Raw genomic sequence first — 18,849 nt, forward strand, 5'->3', positions numbered from 1 at the left:
CAACACTGTTCGAAATGTCTCCAAACAACATACCTTTCTTTATATTAAAAACGGGGGATTGTTGTAGACGATCTACAGTGTATTGTCGGTGTAGGGTTGTTTTTAAAATGTGTCCTCTGCTAAGTTTCGGACACAGGGGCATGCCACGGGATCATTATCGATAACAAGAAACCAATGTTGTATAACACATAATCTCAGCCGGTAAGGGTACAATACATAATGTACATACTTCTTAAATTTACGGAAAATTTATAAATTAGGAAAATAATGGAATAGGTACAAGGTTTGTTTTTTTTTTTTTATTTAATTGATCGGGGCTTGTTTTATTATACAGCTTAAGTCATTTAAGAACGGGTCAGGTTTTGGTGGTGAAGGAAAACCGAAGTACCCGGAAAAACACACACCGACCAGTAACTGGTGTCTAACGTCATCAACACAACAAGGGTAAACTGCGGACGAGTGTCTATGGAGACATTGCCGAAAGGAAAGAGTAGAAATTAAAACGGAAAGATATATCCCGCGTGTTGAAATAGCACAGCAGATCATTTGGTATCTTTGATGTACCCCAGTTGGATATCACATTGAATCAACTTTTGGGCCCGTATTCATGAAACCCTTCTCGTGTTCAAGCACTTCAAAAAGTCAAAAATAAACATTGAAAACAGTTTTCGTCCTTAAGTCTATTCAATGTTTTCCCAAATCATTGACAAAAAAGGTTTACTTATTAATTCTTAGCCGTAACAAGAAATTCGGCTTGAGCACAAAATCCATGATTGAGCATGAGAACGGTTTTATGAATACGGGCCCCGATTCTACAGAGGTTCCCTTCCACATTAGTCGCCTCTTACAATACGCATGCAACACAGAGGAAAACCACCCTCGAGTCTACAGGGTGGTTGGTGGGTCCATTAATCGCCTCTGACGTCATACAGTTGGATACAGTAGGCCATGCAATTCATTCTATGAACCTGCGTAGTTTTGATGTTCCTAGGTGTAATGTAACAGGGATTAGGTAGCATGTCAATAAACTCACACTGATGTGAGTCACACGTGAAGTGAAAAGGTGATCAATATACCAGGCAATAAAAAACAAAATAATACTTCATTGTTATAAAAAAAACGGACCCAAAATCGATGAAACTTATTTATATCTATATATATATACCCAAATATGTTGGAAAGGAAAATATTTACATGGAGTCTCTTGAAAAGTACGAGGAGGGTGAGACCAAGTGCTTCGAAAGGATAAGCATCGTCTGCTTCATCGACAACACCCACTATGTAAATCTAGGTCATATCACGTCCTCATAGCGAGAACCGAGGTAATGATAACAAAACAACAAGGCATACTCATGACCATACTTCAAATATAATGTGTGACTGTCAAGACTTCTACTATAATTGAATTGAAACACACTTTATACAGTTTTAGTCCTTTAAGTTATAATATTTTTTTATGTTCAAATTGGATTTTATTCCACAGCATCTTTTGGGAGGGATGCCAGGGTTGGGGTGCCTGGGCTCATCCCTCTTACATAATGTAACCTCACGTAGGAGGCCTCTCTCCCTTCATTCCCTCTTTCTTTTTTATTTCTTCTCTCAAACTCCAAATCAGTCATTCTTTCATTCCCATTCATTAGAATAATAATAACATTTAATTTGATCGAAATGATATTTCATATTACCCTATTCATATTCAAATATTGACAGAACATTCATATTTATAAATTCATTTATATGCCAAAATCCTGCCTTATTGTTTCGGGATTGCTATATTTTCCTCAAATTTAAACCAGATAAACCGAATTTATGTAACTGATTTTTATTTATTTTTGGTTATGAGCTACATCTGCAAGTACTTTGAGACGATCTTCCACTCTTATTCTGACTAGTCGTAATGTACTTTATCGTAATCCAGGTAATAATATATGACGACCTCTTGTTATGAGATACTCTGTGATCGCTAGGTATGTCCCTGTATCAAGTTTGGAAGTGATGCTATGTTGTTAGCTATGTTCCAGTCAAGCTTTTCACTGATAGAGGCCAAAGGTCGAAATATAGGACACTGTGACCTACTTTTAGCACGCGACATCCGCCATTCTGAAAAATATGCTTACTCAAAGGATGACCATAGGTGAAATAGTAAAGAGGTATTTATCCTTTTCATAGAGCGTTATTGAATTTTAAAAAAACAAAAAACATTTTCCAACGGTACCAAGCATTTTTGTACATCTACCAGAAATGTGAAATGTGTTACGATTAAGTTAATAGTCGAATGGTCGACATCGAGAGCGTTCCACCTCTAGTATCACCATTGAGGGTGGTGGGTGTTTTACCAAGTGTTGTAATAAACATCGGGATAGATCCAAACAATCAGGTCCCTGTGCCCGGCTCCTGTGTTCTACAGCTTTACGACCAATGTCGGTGTATGTTTACCAGTTTACGGCCTTTGTATGACATTTATATATATTTTGCTTTTGTTTATGCGTAAACGACCATTGTATGGTATCAATATATCTAGTTGTCGTGTTTAATAGTTTACGACTGTTGTAAAGTACTCTTATGATCTTAGTTTACAATTGTTCAGGGTTTTACGGCGTTTTCAGACTGTAGTATGCGGCTATATGTGTCAAATAAAGACATCGTGAAACTCGTATGCGCTACTCAAGTAAAACTAGTTTAAAGACATACCTATACACACACACTCTAGAGCTATTCTTTAACTGAACAAATGTTAAAATATTTGTTTTAATTCAATTCCATTCTAAAATTTTGAGACGTGCCAAACTGCGAGGCCAAAACAGTGACAGGCCTATTTTCATCACAGACAACCACAATGTGTCATTGTAGATTATCACCCAACTGTGTGTTCCTGTCCCATCACGAAAGGTTTCATCGGACTTGTGTCACACAACAGAACAACCGTATATGGATTTTTCTAGATTCCGTGACTCTAAAAGTACCATATGAGCGTGCATACACTTAAACCATGCACCGTGAAGAAGTAAAGTGAAGCCGACACCAGCTGGTGAACACGCTGCCCTAAGGCGATGACAAAATACATACTCATCTGTGTTGTAAATATTACACAAGTGTAGTATGATGTCGCAAATTTCCTATATAATTTATATTGATACATAATATGTGACGGAACGATGTCACCTGTACCGGTATATGTATGTAGACTTAAATGACACGTGACCTATAGATAAGCTCGACGTAGCATTCCCAAATGACCCTGAGAACGCTTGTACTAGATGCTGTACTCCATTTGACATTCACCTTGATGCGTGACATAACAGTATATACCTCTACAACAAGTCCGGACCCGAGAAATGGAGCATATGTATTTTAAAAACACTTATAATACACACACACACAAAATACAAAATTTCGACCAGGTTATGAGCTTTGACAGGTTCTGTTTGCAATGGAAAGTTGTTTATTTTAGTTAGCATCGACAAATACTCCGTGTAAAAACTGAAAAGTGTGTCTAATTTTAAAAACGACTATCAACGTCAAGCGTGTGCATATTCAGTGTAAACGACATTTAAAGCATCGCTCGTGCGTTCTCAAGTGTAAACATCGGTGTCCATTATACTAACAGCAGGAATGAGTGCTGGGACCGGGGAACCCGGAGCTATCGTGACAGGTAGGTATATAGCCAGATATTTATAATAGCAAATGAATTCGTATATATATCATAATTGAAATTTTCCATATTTCAATTTCATGTATACAATTCCTGTCAACAGATTCTTTTGATAGAAAACGTGCTGTGTACTTTTTAAACCCTACTCTTTAGTGAGTAAGTGAAGGGGATATGATAATGTATATATAGGTGTACCTCATAACAAGTAATCGCCCCGTAAGTGTGAATAATAATTTAGTGTTGAGCTATTGCCTTGTATTGTGAAGTGAAGCATCAAAAATAATTTAGTGTTGAGCTATTGCCTTGAATTGTGAAGTGAAGCATCAAAAATAAGGATGCAAATCTATTTTTATAATTAGTTTATGCACAAGGTCAAAGTGAATTCTATCCTTAGCTTAACACAAGGTTCGTGTCAACAGCATAAGGATTATTAACAGATTCTACATCTATATATAGTGATAAAGTAAGTAATAAACATCGGTCAAATAGTAGGTGACATTGACGTGGACAATCAGATAATACAGTGGAACCTGTGTAAAGCGGATATATATGACGGAATTAATCCAACACGCACAAACCACATTTACTTCTCTTAACCCGAACATAGATTACCTAGGAAACCTGTGCAAAGCGGATTTATGTGACTGACTGTATCTATCACGTTTATCTCTCTGAACCGTACCTTTATCAATTCAGAATCCTGTTTAAAGCGGATTTCTGAGACTACATTAACAACGTTTACTACTTTTAACTCGAACCTGGGTTACATAAGAAACCTGTGTAAGGAGGCGGATTTATGTGACTCACTGCATCAACCACGTCAACTTCTCTGAACCGTACCTTTTATTATTTAGGAAACCTGTGTTCACCAGACATTTAACCAGGTCATGTTATAAGAACCATAAGAAGGCAACTCGAACTTCTGTGATGAGAAAACCTGCCTTATACGAACAAATAACGATCTCTATCGTTTTCAATTTATAAAGGTTGTACGCCCTTACAGACTAGCAAGTTAAAATCAGAACGTGAACGAAATGTGAACACTTTGGACTGAAACAAAATTACCGTTTATTTCAGTTCAAAAAGCTTTCATATAAACTGTATATGACATGGCTATAATACCATAGAGTAAGGAAGTATCGATACAATGGTCCTAAGAAATATGTATTGTAAATATGTATAAGTTACTCCTATCATTCCTATGTCAATGGTTCAGGGCCGTTTGCTGCCATGCCGTATCCTTCTGCATAATCGTAATAATATACGACCAATGTGGGGGTCTCTGCAGATTCGGGGTATTACTTCCCCTGTTCACGTCCTTCAGAGCATAAAAGAAACCAAAATTGGTCCACGACCTGCATAGCAACACTATAGAGATCTATGTTGTTTCTCGTCTCTCCTACACTTTCGGTTCGGTTGTATCTCCCCAGGCACCTCTGGTTATCCTGTTGTCAGAATAATATGACTGGGTAGGGTGTCATACTGCCGTGCCCGAGATATATTTCATTTAAGTAGAGACTGCATTTCTATCTGCTGTACATGTTATGCTACACAATCCATTCATCTGTAGTCATTGTAGGCGTATTCATGTGACATTGCCCGTTACAAGAACTCTTGACCTTAACAAAGCGAACGGATAACGAATATTCCTGATTATCTGAGTCTTGGTAAACGAGGTTCCACTCTACAATGTTTACCAATGGGAAAACAAAATGCGGAAATTAAGCTGACTGTGGTGATGTTATGGAGACCCAATAAACAATCAATATCGCTCGTGCCCCGGTAGTGTCTAGGCCACCGTGGAGTTATGACGGTCTGCCGCGGAGGTGTTCGCGCCAATAGATACACGTAGACGGGAGGCTGAGCTCCAGAGCATAAATTGTCGCAGTAAATCCCAGATCCGAATATTCTATAGGAAATATTGACGACCTTTTGTTTTGAACTCGTCATATGCCTTGTTCCCATGGATCTAAGCTGTACTTCTATTGCCCCTGGGTTCGGAAGAAGACATATATACTAAAGTAGATATAATATATTATAAGCTTTTCTATGGATTCCCTTCTCTGGATAACCGGCTTCGTCTATTTTGATGAAGCTGTGGATGCGCTGAATGAGATGTTACATCTTCAAAAGAATTTTTCTTTTTTTTAAAGCCTGCGATTTAAAATATAAATCTAGAGTTAGATAATCAGATTTATTTTCGACATTTTCCTTTTATCATTATGCAAATCAGTATGCTTTGTATGTTTGTTTGGGGATATTTGGTTTCTTAAAAAACAAGATAGAAATAAAAATGAGAAATGAAGATATGAAAATAAACCTAACTTTCGAAGGATTAACAATAAATTATGGTCTATCGGATATCCGTATAATTAGGGGGTATAGATAAAAGCCCTTCATTCAGTATGAAGCCCCATTTTGCATCACTTAAATATAATCATATGATAGGTTACCGATCTTCGTTCAACCAGACAGAGCAGGATTTCCGTCATAGAAATTCTTCTTCAAATTATATCGATATAATGATAAAACGAACGGCAAATTGATACAGTAACAACGTATTCTGAGTATTTCATTTTCGCGAATACATTGCGCGCTTATTTTTGCGATGTTCATATTTTACAATAATGTAAACTTGCAGAATGAAGAATGAAATGGTTTATATAAGTTGTAATGGGCTCGTCTCGTGAATATCTACATCTCACGTATTGTCGGTGATTAAAACTACAGTATTTTCACTTTACTAGTATACAGGCTACAGTGATTTCATTTTACTAGTATACAGGCTACAGTGGTTCACTTTACTAGTATACAGGCTACAGTGATTTTACTTTACTAGTATACAGGCTACAGTGGTTCACTTTACTAGTATACAGGCTGTAGTGATTTCACTTTACTAGTTTACAGGCTACAGTGGTTCACTTAACTAGTATACAGGCTACAGTGAGTTCACTTTACTAGTATACAGGCTACAGTGATTTCACTTTACTAGTATACAGGCTACAGTGATTTCATCTTACTAGTATACAGGCTACAGTGGTTCACTTTTTCACTTTACTAGTATACAGGCTACAGGGGTTCACTTTACTAGGATGCAGGCTACAGTGATTTTACTTTACTAGTAAACAGGCTACAGGGGTTCACTTTACTAGGATGCAGGCTACAGTGATTTCTATTTACTAGTATACATGCTACATTGGTTCACTTTACTATTAAATCAGCTTCAGTACGTTCCCTTTACTATAAGAGAACTATCGCAGGGGGCGATGGCACATTGTCCTTGATACCTTACCTTCTAAAGGCAATAAAAAACATTTTACATTATGGGGCCACATGTCAGCCCAATCAAAAGACAATCTTCACTTCCTGGTTAAATTAGGTATTTTTTTTATTATATGCTGTTCATTTATTTTTGACGTAACTTTGCACCATTTATAGAAAACGGAATAGTATCAACCTCATTCACTTGTTCTTGAATCTATTTTTAAACGTAAAATTGATTTGATTGAAATGAAATGTTGTTATTAAAAAAAGAAATGAAATTTACACTTAAGACATCCCTCCTCCACATATTTTACACCTCTTGTCACACATAATGGTGGTGGTGATTGCTTCACGTCACACATGGCCTTGACCTTCACAAAGACAAAAGTAAAGTATACAGGCTACAATGGTTCACTTTACTACTATACAGGCTACAGTTGTTCACTTTACTAATATACAGGCTACAGTGATTGCACTTTACTAGTATACAAGCTACAGTGGTTCACATTACTAGTATACAGGCCACAGTGATTTCACTTAACTAGTATACAGGCTAGTCTTCAGTGGTTCACTTTAGTAGTATACAGGCTACATTGGTTCACTTTACTAATAGACAGGCTTAAGTGGTTTACTTTACTAGTAAACAGGCTACAGTGGTTAACTTTCCTAGTATACAGGCTAAAGTGGGTCACTTTACTAGTATAGAGGCTACAGTGATTTCTCTTTACTAGTATACATGCTACAGTGGTTCACATTACTAGTATACAGGCCACAGTGGTTCACTTTTCTAGTATAAAAGCCACAGTGGATCACTTTACTAGCATACAGGCTACAATGTTTCACTTTACTAGTTTACAGGCTACAGTGGTTTTCTTTACTAGTATACATGCTACAGTGATTTCATCTTACTAGTATACAGGATACAGTGGTTCACTTAACTAGTGTATCAATATATCTAGTTGTCGTGTTTAATAGTTTACAACAGTCGTAAACTATTAAACACGACAACTAGATATATTGATACACTAGTTAAGTGAACTCACTGTCGCCTGTATACTAGTACCGTGAAACGACTGTAGCCTGTATAATAGTAAAGTGAAGTTCTTTAACTTTCTAATACTTAAGTAAGATTATTGTAGCCTATGACATGTCGCAAAGTGTATCAACTGTATCATTATAACTTTAAAGCGAAACTACAGTAGTTTTATTTAAGTAAAGTAAAACTACTGTAGCTTTAGAAAAGTAAAGTGAAACAACTGTATTTTTTACAATAGTGAAGTGAAACTTTTCTATTCTACATGAGTATAGTCTAAGTGAACCCCTGTAGCCTGTATACAAGTAAAGTGAACCACTTTACTAGTATAGAGGCTACAGTGATTTCTCTTTACTAGTATACATGCTACAGTGATTTCATTTTACTTGTGTACATGCTACGGTGGTTCACTTTACTAATATACAGGCTACAATGTTTCACTTTACTATTTTACAGGCTACAGTGATTTTACTTTACTAGTAAACAGGCTACAGTGATTGCACTTTACTAGTATAGAGGCTACAGTGATTTTACTTTACTTATATACAGGTTACAGTGGTTCACTTAGACCATACTCATGTAGAATAGAAAAGTTTCACTTCACTATTGTAAAAAATACAGTTGTTTCACTTTACTTTTCTAAAGCTACAGTAGTTTTACTTTACTTAAATAAAACTACTGTAGTTTCGCTTTAAAGTTATAATGATACAGTTGATACACTTTGCGACATGTCATAGGCTACAATAGTCTTACTTAAGTATTAGAAAGTTAAAGAACTTCACTTTACTATTATACAGGCTACAGTCGTTTCACGGTACTAGTATACAGGCTCCAGTGGTTCACTTTATTAATATACATGCTACAGTGGTTCACCTTATTAGTATACAGGCTACAATGATTTCACTTTACTAATATACAGGCTACTGTGGTTCACTTTACTATTAAATCAGCTTCAGTTCGGTCCCTTTACTATAAGAGAACTATCGCAGGGGGCGATGGCACATTGTCCTTGATACCTTACCTTCTAAAGGCAATAAAAAACATTTTACATTATGGGGCCACATGTCAGCTCAATCAAAAGACAATCTTCACTTCCTGGTGAAATTAGGTATTTTTTTTTATTATATGCTGTTCATTTATTTTTGACGTAGCTTTGCACCATTTATAGAAAACGGAATAGTATCAACCTCATTAACTTGTTCTTGAATCTATTTTTAAACGTGAAATTGATTTGATTGAAATGAAATGTTGTTATTAAAAAAGAAATGAAATTTACACTTAAGACATCCCTCCTCCACATATTTTACACCTCTTGTCACACATAATGGTGGTGGTGACTGCTTCACGTCACACATAATGGTGGTGGTGACTGCTTCACGTCACACATGGCCTTGACCTTCACAAAGACAAAAGTAATCTATAATCGATGGAGGCCAGAAGTTGCCAGTCAATGCGTTATTCCCATGAGGTACCTATGTAATGATGAAGGTGTCTATATATATATATATATTTATACATTGTTATATATATAATGGTGGCTGCATAATTCGACGAGAGCATTTTCCAACTCCCGGTAGATCACTGAATGGTTCTGTAATGAACGCATGCGTCTGCTTTAGTAACAACAGATCTGTGACATTTTGTCAATTACATGTTAGATCCATCACGGGATTTAATACCTCAAACNCCCCCCCCCCCCCCCCCCCCCCATTTTTTTTTTTAAAAAGACCCCAAGATCTATTAATTATTTTCTAATGTCTGCTGTGTAACAGAAGACACGGAAGGAACCAACCCTGACTCTGCAAGGAAGCCACATTAACCGACTCTTACGAGCATGCAGTGGGATACAGCAGGCCTAATCCTCTGAATCTGCACGAATTAGTACGTATATCCATACTTCGAGAGTTCACAAAGGTTAATGGACAGCAAGGTTCCCTTCCGATGAACGACAGGCCGTTCTGACAAATGTTCGGAAAACCTAAGGAATTTCTTTAAACCTAACACAACATGGGCCATTCAGAATAGACCGTTTTTCATTTTATACTGCTCCAATTTCCTAAGAAATGTTTGGACTACAGTTGAATGTCTTGGATACGTTTTTGCTTTATACAAGGTCAGGTTAAGACAGGTAATCCGTTCTAGTAAAAATGATAATCTATTGCTTTGATTTCTGCGAATAACTTATATTCATTAATATTTGAATATCAAATACATGTTGTATCACCTTTTGTTTAATACAAAGGTGACCCTTGTTAATACTGATAGTTGCTTCTTGTGAACTACCGGAAAGATAGTCCGCCAACAATATTGTTACAGGAAACGTCATTAACTTAATATCAGCAATGTTTCTATTTCGAAAGACCATGGCTAGTACATGGTGTGACCATAAGGTCGGTAGTTTAATAACTCTAATCTAATGATTATCCAGCGTCATTTTAAGAGAAATTCATACAATCAGAAACATGTAATATAATGTTGAACAACGATCCTGGCTAATGACATCCGGTAAGGTATATGGTAAATAGTCATATAGATAATAACATCTTGTGAACAGAGATAAAGGTGATTATGTAGTGTGGTCAGTTACTGGGAAGCTTCACCTGGTCAACAGATACATGCAATGTGGCATCGTTTGAACAGTTACAGGCAATGTCTATTTGTGAACATGTATAGAAAATAGCATCTCACGAACAGATATTTAGCAATGACATCTTGTGAACACATAAAGGCAGTGATATTTTATGAACAGAAATATTGTCGGACGTCTAGATATAGGCAATATCTCCTCGTGAACAGGTAAGACAATGACAACTATTATACTACACACGTGTGATCATATATATATAGAGAGAAATAAACGTCGATTTTATAATTAATTTGTAAGTAACATAATCCATACCGCCACAACTCATCAATGTGTAAATATGGACTTTTATCAATTAATGTGAACCGGATGAACAGTATTAACGAGTTAGTGAAATATGATCAAGTCATCTGCAAAAGCTTAAAAGCTTACAACGATGTAGACTACAGCGAAATATACAGCGAAAGACATCTGGTGAGAAGACAAAGGCAATGTCAACTTTGAAGAGATCAACTATGGCATCCTGTGAACAGATACTGTAACAGTGGGCTCAAATTTTAGCGTTTTATCAAGTTTTAATAAACTCGCAAATACCATAGAAAATCAGATACAAAAAAAATAAACTATCGCAACCATATTTTAGCAAAATACTTAAAGCGGAAAAGCGCAAAAATGAATACCGCTAAAACGTGTACGTTTACAGTATATGAAGTGGTATTTTGTGAACAGGTATAGACACCATGACATCTATCTATCATGGCTGTGTTAACAGGTCTCTGCAGTACAAGCTGGTCCGGCTACATTGTACAATGTGTGCTGCGAGTCATTGCTATTCACAGTACACAGTTTATTGTGCTGTATACATATTGTTGTAAAACGCCACATCATTCCCTTTTGTTCATCTATCGCCTCTCAATGCTGTTTTGTCTTTGTTCTTTTACAAGAAAAAGTTATTTAATAACGTGTCCTTCAATATAACGGTAATTCCTTTATAACGCAGACACTGTAGCTGGTCAGATGATGACAGTATAACGATGTTTTACTGTATGTGGTTGTTGTGGGCCCCTTACGTACAGCGCATAAAGTGTGTTATGAAAACATTAACTGTACTAGGTTTATTGTAGAACCACTGCAAACTAACTTTGTGGTGGACCAACAGTAAGAATCGAACAAGTTCGTTACAAGCCCATTGCCTGTGTTGTACATGGTTTGTTGTTGGATTATTTGTACATGGTTTGTTGGGAAACCGTTACTTACACAGTACGCGGTTTATTGTAGGCCCATTGCCAAAATTACGTTGTTTGTTATTGGGTTAATTTGTTGGCAAACCATTACATACAGTGTATATGGTTTATTGTAGGCCCATTGTCAATATTCCGTTGTTTGTCTGTGGCTATTTTGTTGGCAAACCAATACATACAGTGTACATGGTAATTGTCGGCCCATTGCCAATTTGTTGGCAAACCATTACATACAGTGTATATGGTTTATTGTAGGCTCATTGTCAATACTCCTTTGTTTGTCTGGGGCTATTTTGTTGGCAAACCAATACATACAGTGTACATGGTAAGTGTCGGTCCATTGCCAATTTGTTGGCAAACCATTACATACAGTGTATATGGTTTATTGTAGGCTCATTGTCAATATTCCGTTGTTTGTCTGGGGCTATTTTGTTGGCAAACCAATACATACAGTGAACATGGTAATTGTCGGCCCATTGCCAATTTGTTGGCAAACCATTACATACAGTGTATGGTTTATTGTAGACCCATTGTCAATACTCCGTTGTTTGTCTGTGGCTATTTTGTTGGCAAACCAATACATACAGTGTACATGGTAAGTGTCGGTCCATTGCCAATTTGTTGGCAAACTATCACATACAGTGTATGGTTTATTGTAGACCCATTGTCAATATTCCGGTGTTTGTCTGCGCTATTTGCATACATTGTATGATCAATAAACAAGACTTATATTAGTCTCATTGGATATATTGCACATGGTATTTCGTGAGTAAAATGAATACATTATATATGAACTCCTTCCAAACATTGTTCAAGGTTTGATCTCTTTGTCATTTTGACTCATTGCATACACATATACAAGGTTTGTTTTCGTTCCATTATACACATTATACCAAACTGCTAGTTATTTGGTGGGGATTGATTGGATGAATTTGACAAGGTTTGATGACGGTATTGTGCATACAGTGTACAAGGTTCGTGGTAGGCCGACATTATACTCAATATCTATGTAAATATTCGACTAGACTAGACAGGTATACGAGCAATTAGTCAACATATACACACAAATAGATGTATGAGATAATGTTTGTATACAAAATGTTCCACATCAGCAGTGTTGCAATTGATTGATATCACGACAACTGTGGCGCTGCACGTGTGGCAACGATGCACGTGATAATACATGCACACGATAGTTATACACCAAAGTACTCATCAACTATGGGCTCGCCTCCCGGTAAACATACAAAGACCTGTATGGTGGCGAATTAACGCTATGTCACATCTATATATACGCATGCAATACCGAGTTGTAATAACGCACACAGGCAGCGCAATAACCATTGAAATGTTTGGGATATACCATAGTGCTCTAATACTAGGGAACTTGTGACATTCACAGTACGTACTGGAGAGTTGACGGAAATATTGATCCCAGCTTGAATTAAGTCGTTTCCTAGCAGTTAAAAACGACCAGGCGGTGTCCAAACGGAGGACTGGACAGCTTTACAGTCATATTGTGTAGGAATTGATATTCAATATTTACAATTAATCATGATTAATTAATTAATAAAGGTATCCATACGTAATCACCCTAGCACCAATGGTATTGTAAGGATCTACTATGTTCCTGGGGTATAGTGTTAAATCGAACGCTGGCTTAACCGATGGAATCTGCTCCACTGCATATCCAGGTTTCGCAGGCTAGCACTGTGACTTTTTAGTGTGTTAGCATGTCCCATGATAGCGCGGGAGATAGAGTACGTACATTCAATACGTAGCCATGAATTGTGGCCTTGTGTGAGAGTTTTTCCTGTCAACAGTCCCAGTATCGTTGTCGCAAAAGGCCAATACTGTATATAAATCGTGTACTACATTTTCGAAATTTTAGTGACATATCTTAAACCCGTTTTCGCGGTGATTTCCAAGGAGAGCGGGGAGTGTCGAATGCAAATATGATTATATCGCTGAAATTATTAGCGTCCACGTGAATCGGTAATATAAGTGGTCAAAAATGTAAGTGAGTATTTGAATATAGGCTGGTAACATATCATTAAACGTACCAAGACTACATTAAAAAACTGAAAATGAAAAAAAAATACGTATGAAATTTATTGTTGCAACAACAACGAGAAAAAAGAATTTGAGTGAAATTCGTTCATTTTAGTTTATTGGAATGTTTGGAACATAACATATCTAACGTTTATATTAATTAGCATGAGCCATGATCAAAGTCAGACCCAACCATGTCTATCCGACAATTTTTTTTTAATTTATTTATTTATTTAAGATTATATATTGTAATCTCGACAGACCCTATGGTCAAGGTCGAAATAAAGGATGTATTCTCAAAATCGGTCATCTTGTACACTCAAGGTCCGAAACATAAAGTGTGGCCGACCGATTATACCAGGGTCAAGGTCAGACAAACGATGTATTCTAGAACCTATGTTGTGCCCAAAGTCAGACAAAACATGCACTCCCGACAGATCAGACGAAATATGGGTTGTATATCTTATTTTACCCAATGTAAGAAAAGGTCTGGAACTAAGTTATGATCAAGTGTAAGGCAGATATAAATGTATTGTATTTTACCAGTCAATATAGACGAACCCGGCCAGAAAACGCTGAAGGTCATGGACACGGCACTTCAATGATAACGACCTTATATTTGTAGACATTATATAACCGCAAAAAAATACAATACTACGAGGCCTTTACAGCCGTTCTTGTCGTATATAGTCTACCTTTAACAAACACAAGGCTGTATTCTTTAGCAAAAGTCAAAGTTTATCTTATAATTCATGTCTCTGATCCCAGAATTATAATATTGAAAGACACTTGGTTGTATTGGATCGAGGACTCTGAGTCAAGGTCAAGGTCGAGGTCAGGGGCGGCAGTGTACTGCATTGTCGTCGCGAAAGTCATAAAAGACATTGTTGTACTGCACGTAACCACTCCTTCATTTTTTGCAGGGAATGGCCCTTTAGTCGAGTAATGTGGGCCCGATTCGGGGAAGGGTTGGGGAGAGGAAAGGGGGTCGTCTTCTGTTTCCTCTGTTTATGTGATATTGCTTAACCAAACTTGACCTCTGACCCCTTTGAATTAATACTTGACATCTGTATGTGCACGTCTGTGCAATATATTGCTTGCAGGGCTTTTTTTTCAATGAATGATATATAAGGTGTTGTGGTAACTCAAAGCCGGAAATAAATTGTGTCCATTGCTTTATGAACGTAACTAAGAATAGCGTTAAACTTATGTGACGTATAAAATTTTAAAAAAAAACCATCAACACTTAAACAGCCTGTGTACCAGCAGAGATTAAGCATTGAGTCTTCAAGCACGCGAAATATGTCATTATATTTGTCCCTCTTAAGAAAGAATGGATTGATAATCCATTATATATCTCCGATCAATGATTTTATATCATTTCTTGGACATTGATTAACAAAATAATTCCTTTGTAAATACGTAATGTATTATGAACCTGTATGGTATAAGTCCTATGTGCACTGTGCGTGTAGACCAGACCGTTAAGTCCACTGTTCTACATTGACTATGATTTACAGTGACGTATGGTGTAGATGTGTTGGCTGATGTAGGGCTCTATGATATATGACGCACAAACAGTATGTTTTGACATACAGAACGATACACAGGAAGTGTGTATAGCTATAGTAATATTTCTATTTAGTTTTCAAAATGTGTTTAAATGTATCCATGCGTTGAAATGGTCACCAGAATATCATACTTTAATACTTAATTACTCCTGTAAGTTTTGAAATTCATATAATTAAGGGTTTTTCGCTCCTCCTTCCTGGTTTTGCAATCTCATTTACAGGATGTGTTGTGTCGATGACGTAACATTTTCAGATTCACGGTCACCAAAATCCTAGCACCGTCACAAGCGTCACTTTGAAGAGACATTTCTTCGGGTTTTGTCTTATTCATGCAAGTGCGTTCGCTATTTTTTTATGGAATAAATGTTGACCAATATAAAGTTTTTTACTATATGTTTTGATGTAAGTGTGTACGTTTTTCTATAGCCCGAGTTTCATCTTGTTCCAACATCAGACTTTTGAGCAAACGACGTATCTTACAAAATGCCAAAATTCTGTTGTTGGCACCACAGGAAATTCATGATAATGTTTATCGTATCTTTACTGAGCATGCGCTATATTTATTCCTAGTTGGAATGTCCTGTCAGGAATGTTGTAGATTTTGTCCGTTATATAGGAAACGACAGGTAACTAAACCGACAGCTTAAAGTAGGAACAGAAATTCATAAATAATATTTCCCTCTTCGTTTGTGTGCCCCCCGTAGATACATAGATGTATAAAACGGAAGTGGTGGCTTTAAGTGGGGACATCCTCGATCCCTTGTCAACACGCATAACGGACGCAATAGGAAACAGGTGTTTATAGTCCTACTAGCTCACCCCGATCCCTGTGGATATTTTAGTACTGTAGGTGAGACAAGCATTCCACAGTGCATAACGAACCACGTCCTTGACCATGCATGGCATGTACATATATCATAGGGCGTCTCCATTGTCTCGTATGTCTGGAACCCACAAAGCATATCGTACGCAATTACAGTTAAGGATAAACGGAATTTGCATAGGAAACATGTGCTTGTTGTTTAATTGCATTACATGAATCGGTTAATCTGAATCATCAAAGCTTCAAAATGCATTTAATTTAAACATCTAGTAGATCTAACCGACGAAACTGATGCATTTTGGGTAACACAACTGTATGAAAACTAACCGTTTATTTTTTGACGTCTTTCGGTTGTATTTTATTTGTTCCAAAACAAATGTCTGCAGAAGTCAATAAGGGATATTCAATTATTTGAAACTTTCAGTCAACTGATAATAAATGTGACAATTAGAAACAAGAATAAATGTACAACACAAAGCATATACTTGTAATGCTATACGTATATCAGAAACGTATCATAACTTCTCCAAGTTGATTTTGGGACAACCACACAATCTGAAATAGAGCATAAACTTGAAGGCAGGTCCTACCACACGGTAAATTAACTTTGTACATTACTGTGTAGTAGATATGTATAATGTGTGTCTACGTATGTAGGTTGATGTAGGTATAGGTATTGTGTATGCCCGGTTAAATTACTATCTAAGACTATAGGAGTTCTCGTATACAATTAGGTTACAGGGACCCACTACCCTAAAACTTGGCTCGAGTATGTGAATTCTAACACGCAACACTATACATGAACACAAATATATATGATTAACAGGAAGAAGCGTAACCTTCTTAGTAAGAGCGCAAACATACACAGACCAGTGACCTCGTGACTTCCTATCCCTTATTGTATAGTACAGACGGAGTTTTCAGTTTCAGTTTGCTGGCAATGTTTTACTTGAATAATGATGCTTAATGTTTGGCTTCAATAGGGATTCCAAACGCTTCAAAACGATTCCGGAAACTATCCGGAATACGAATTTCGGCAGAGAAACTGGAATTTGGAATTAACAGAACTTAAGAAACCTAATAAATATTATTGGCATTGTGTACATCAATTATAGCATTGGCGTATATAATGGGAACTTGCTGGAGTAATGATATCCGTTTAAACCAGGTTTAACTACACGTTTTAGAGGCGGAAATAATTGTACATAAACACCCCAATGGAATTTTTGACACGTATAAAGAAACGTATACGTGAGTCTGTGCGAACACCTTGTATCTGCGGCGTACTTCCTCCCTGTTCCAGTTGTAATGAACAATTTACAGTATGTACATGTTGTAAGATCTGGACAATAATTGCTGTAGGTCGAGTGTACGATGTGTTGTTAACCTTTAGCGGTGCACGTGCTTTGTGTAGCGAAACGACTTAACAGCGGGAAGGTTTCCTGTCGACGTTCTGAAGAAACCATGTTAACATATGTATACCTCATAGGACAGAACTACCGCGACAAGATGCCGTAACGCCGACAATCAGCGTCACCCTGGTAACACGTCATGTCCGTCACGGTATTACATTGACCATGCCCTTGTAACTCTTTATAATATTATATGTTATAATGATGTAAAACATGAAAATGACGTAAAGCTATGCATGCTCCCTACTTTACGTTTGCCTAGTACAACAGTGAATTGGAAAACAAGGCCATGTCCTTGACATCGAGATTAAATCGTTGGTACGGCTACCAAACACTGTCTGGTGGAGGACCTATTCACACTACTGTCCCCCCCCCCCCCCCCCCCTCATTTTATGCCTTCACAGCAAAGTGGAGGGGCATGAATTGTTCCCCGTTTTCCTTCTGTCTGCGCGTAAGTTTGTACAGCATCTTGGCTAGATTTTGCATCTTCTCCATTTCTATGATACGTGAAGTCCAGATATCAATATATCAAATGTAGGTCGCTGTGACCTACATTTTCCACTTCATTGACTTTGTTAAGACTTTGTAAAATTCCATCAAAGCAGAAGCAGGATATGTTTACTTTACAAAACTTTTCTAGCTATATATATTTACTTAGTAGTGTATATGGGAAAAACACCATATCGTGTTAAAATGATTGTCAGGGCAATTATCGGAACGCTAAATTTGCTGAACTCTGCGTTCGACCTTGATCCTATGTCTTAGCGAGCCACATCATTTCTTCAACATTTTAAAGTGTATCATCCGAATTTAAAAGTGTACAAATGTACAAACCTAACTCGAGCAGTATATAACCACTGCAGTGAAAATAGGATATATCGTTATAATGTATATGCATACAATTTTGAAGAGAACCACAAAAACGATCCGTTTGTATCCTCTTTAAACGACCTTGACTGTACTTATCATGCACGCGCACAGTATGTACATGTACAATGTCGGTTATCTCATGGTCGTTAGATTGAAGTATGATGCAAAATACAGCACATCGGTGATGTCGATAATGGTTTCTTTAACCAGTCAAGGAGAATTATTTACCGAGAAGGAAGTCGAAACACTAATTGGTTGTCTGTTGTACCCCACTTATTAATTTGAGCATAACATTAGTATAGACTTTGAATGAGGTGAATACGTCATTTTAACAACCTGAAAAAAAA

At 37.0% G+C, this 18,849-nt stretch overlaps 1 protein-coding gene across 1 annotated transcript in view; it reads left to right on the forward strand.

Moving 5' to 3' along the window:
• Positions 1–3,500: 3,500 nt before the first annotated feature.
• The window catches only part of LOC110448600 (serine/threonine-protein phosphatase 2B catalytic subunit 2-like), a 39,837-nt gene continuing 24,488 nt past the window's right edge, over positions 3,501–18,849 (forward strand). Inside the window, exon 1 of the mRNA XM_021494934.1 lies at positions 3,501–3,652. Within this exon, the coding sequence (XP_021350609.1) occupies positions 3,613–3,652 (40 nt within the window). The 5' untranslated portion in view covers positions 3,501–3,612. The remainder of the gene's footprint in view (positions 3,653–18,849) is intronic.

This window comes from Mizuhopecten yessoensis, unplaced genomic scaffold (assembly GCF_002113885.1).
Source record: "Mizuhopecten yessoensis strain PY_sf001 unplaced genomic scaffold, ASM211388v2 scaffold4121, whole genome shotgun sequence".
Taxonomy (NCBI): Eukaryota; Metazoa; Mollusca; class Bivalvia; order Pectinida; family Pectinidae; genus Mizuhopecten; species Mizuhopecten yessoensis.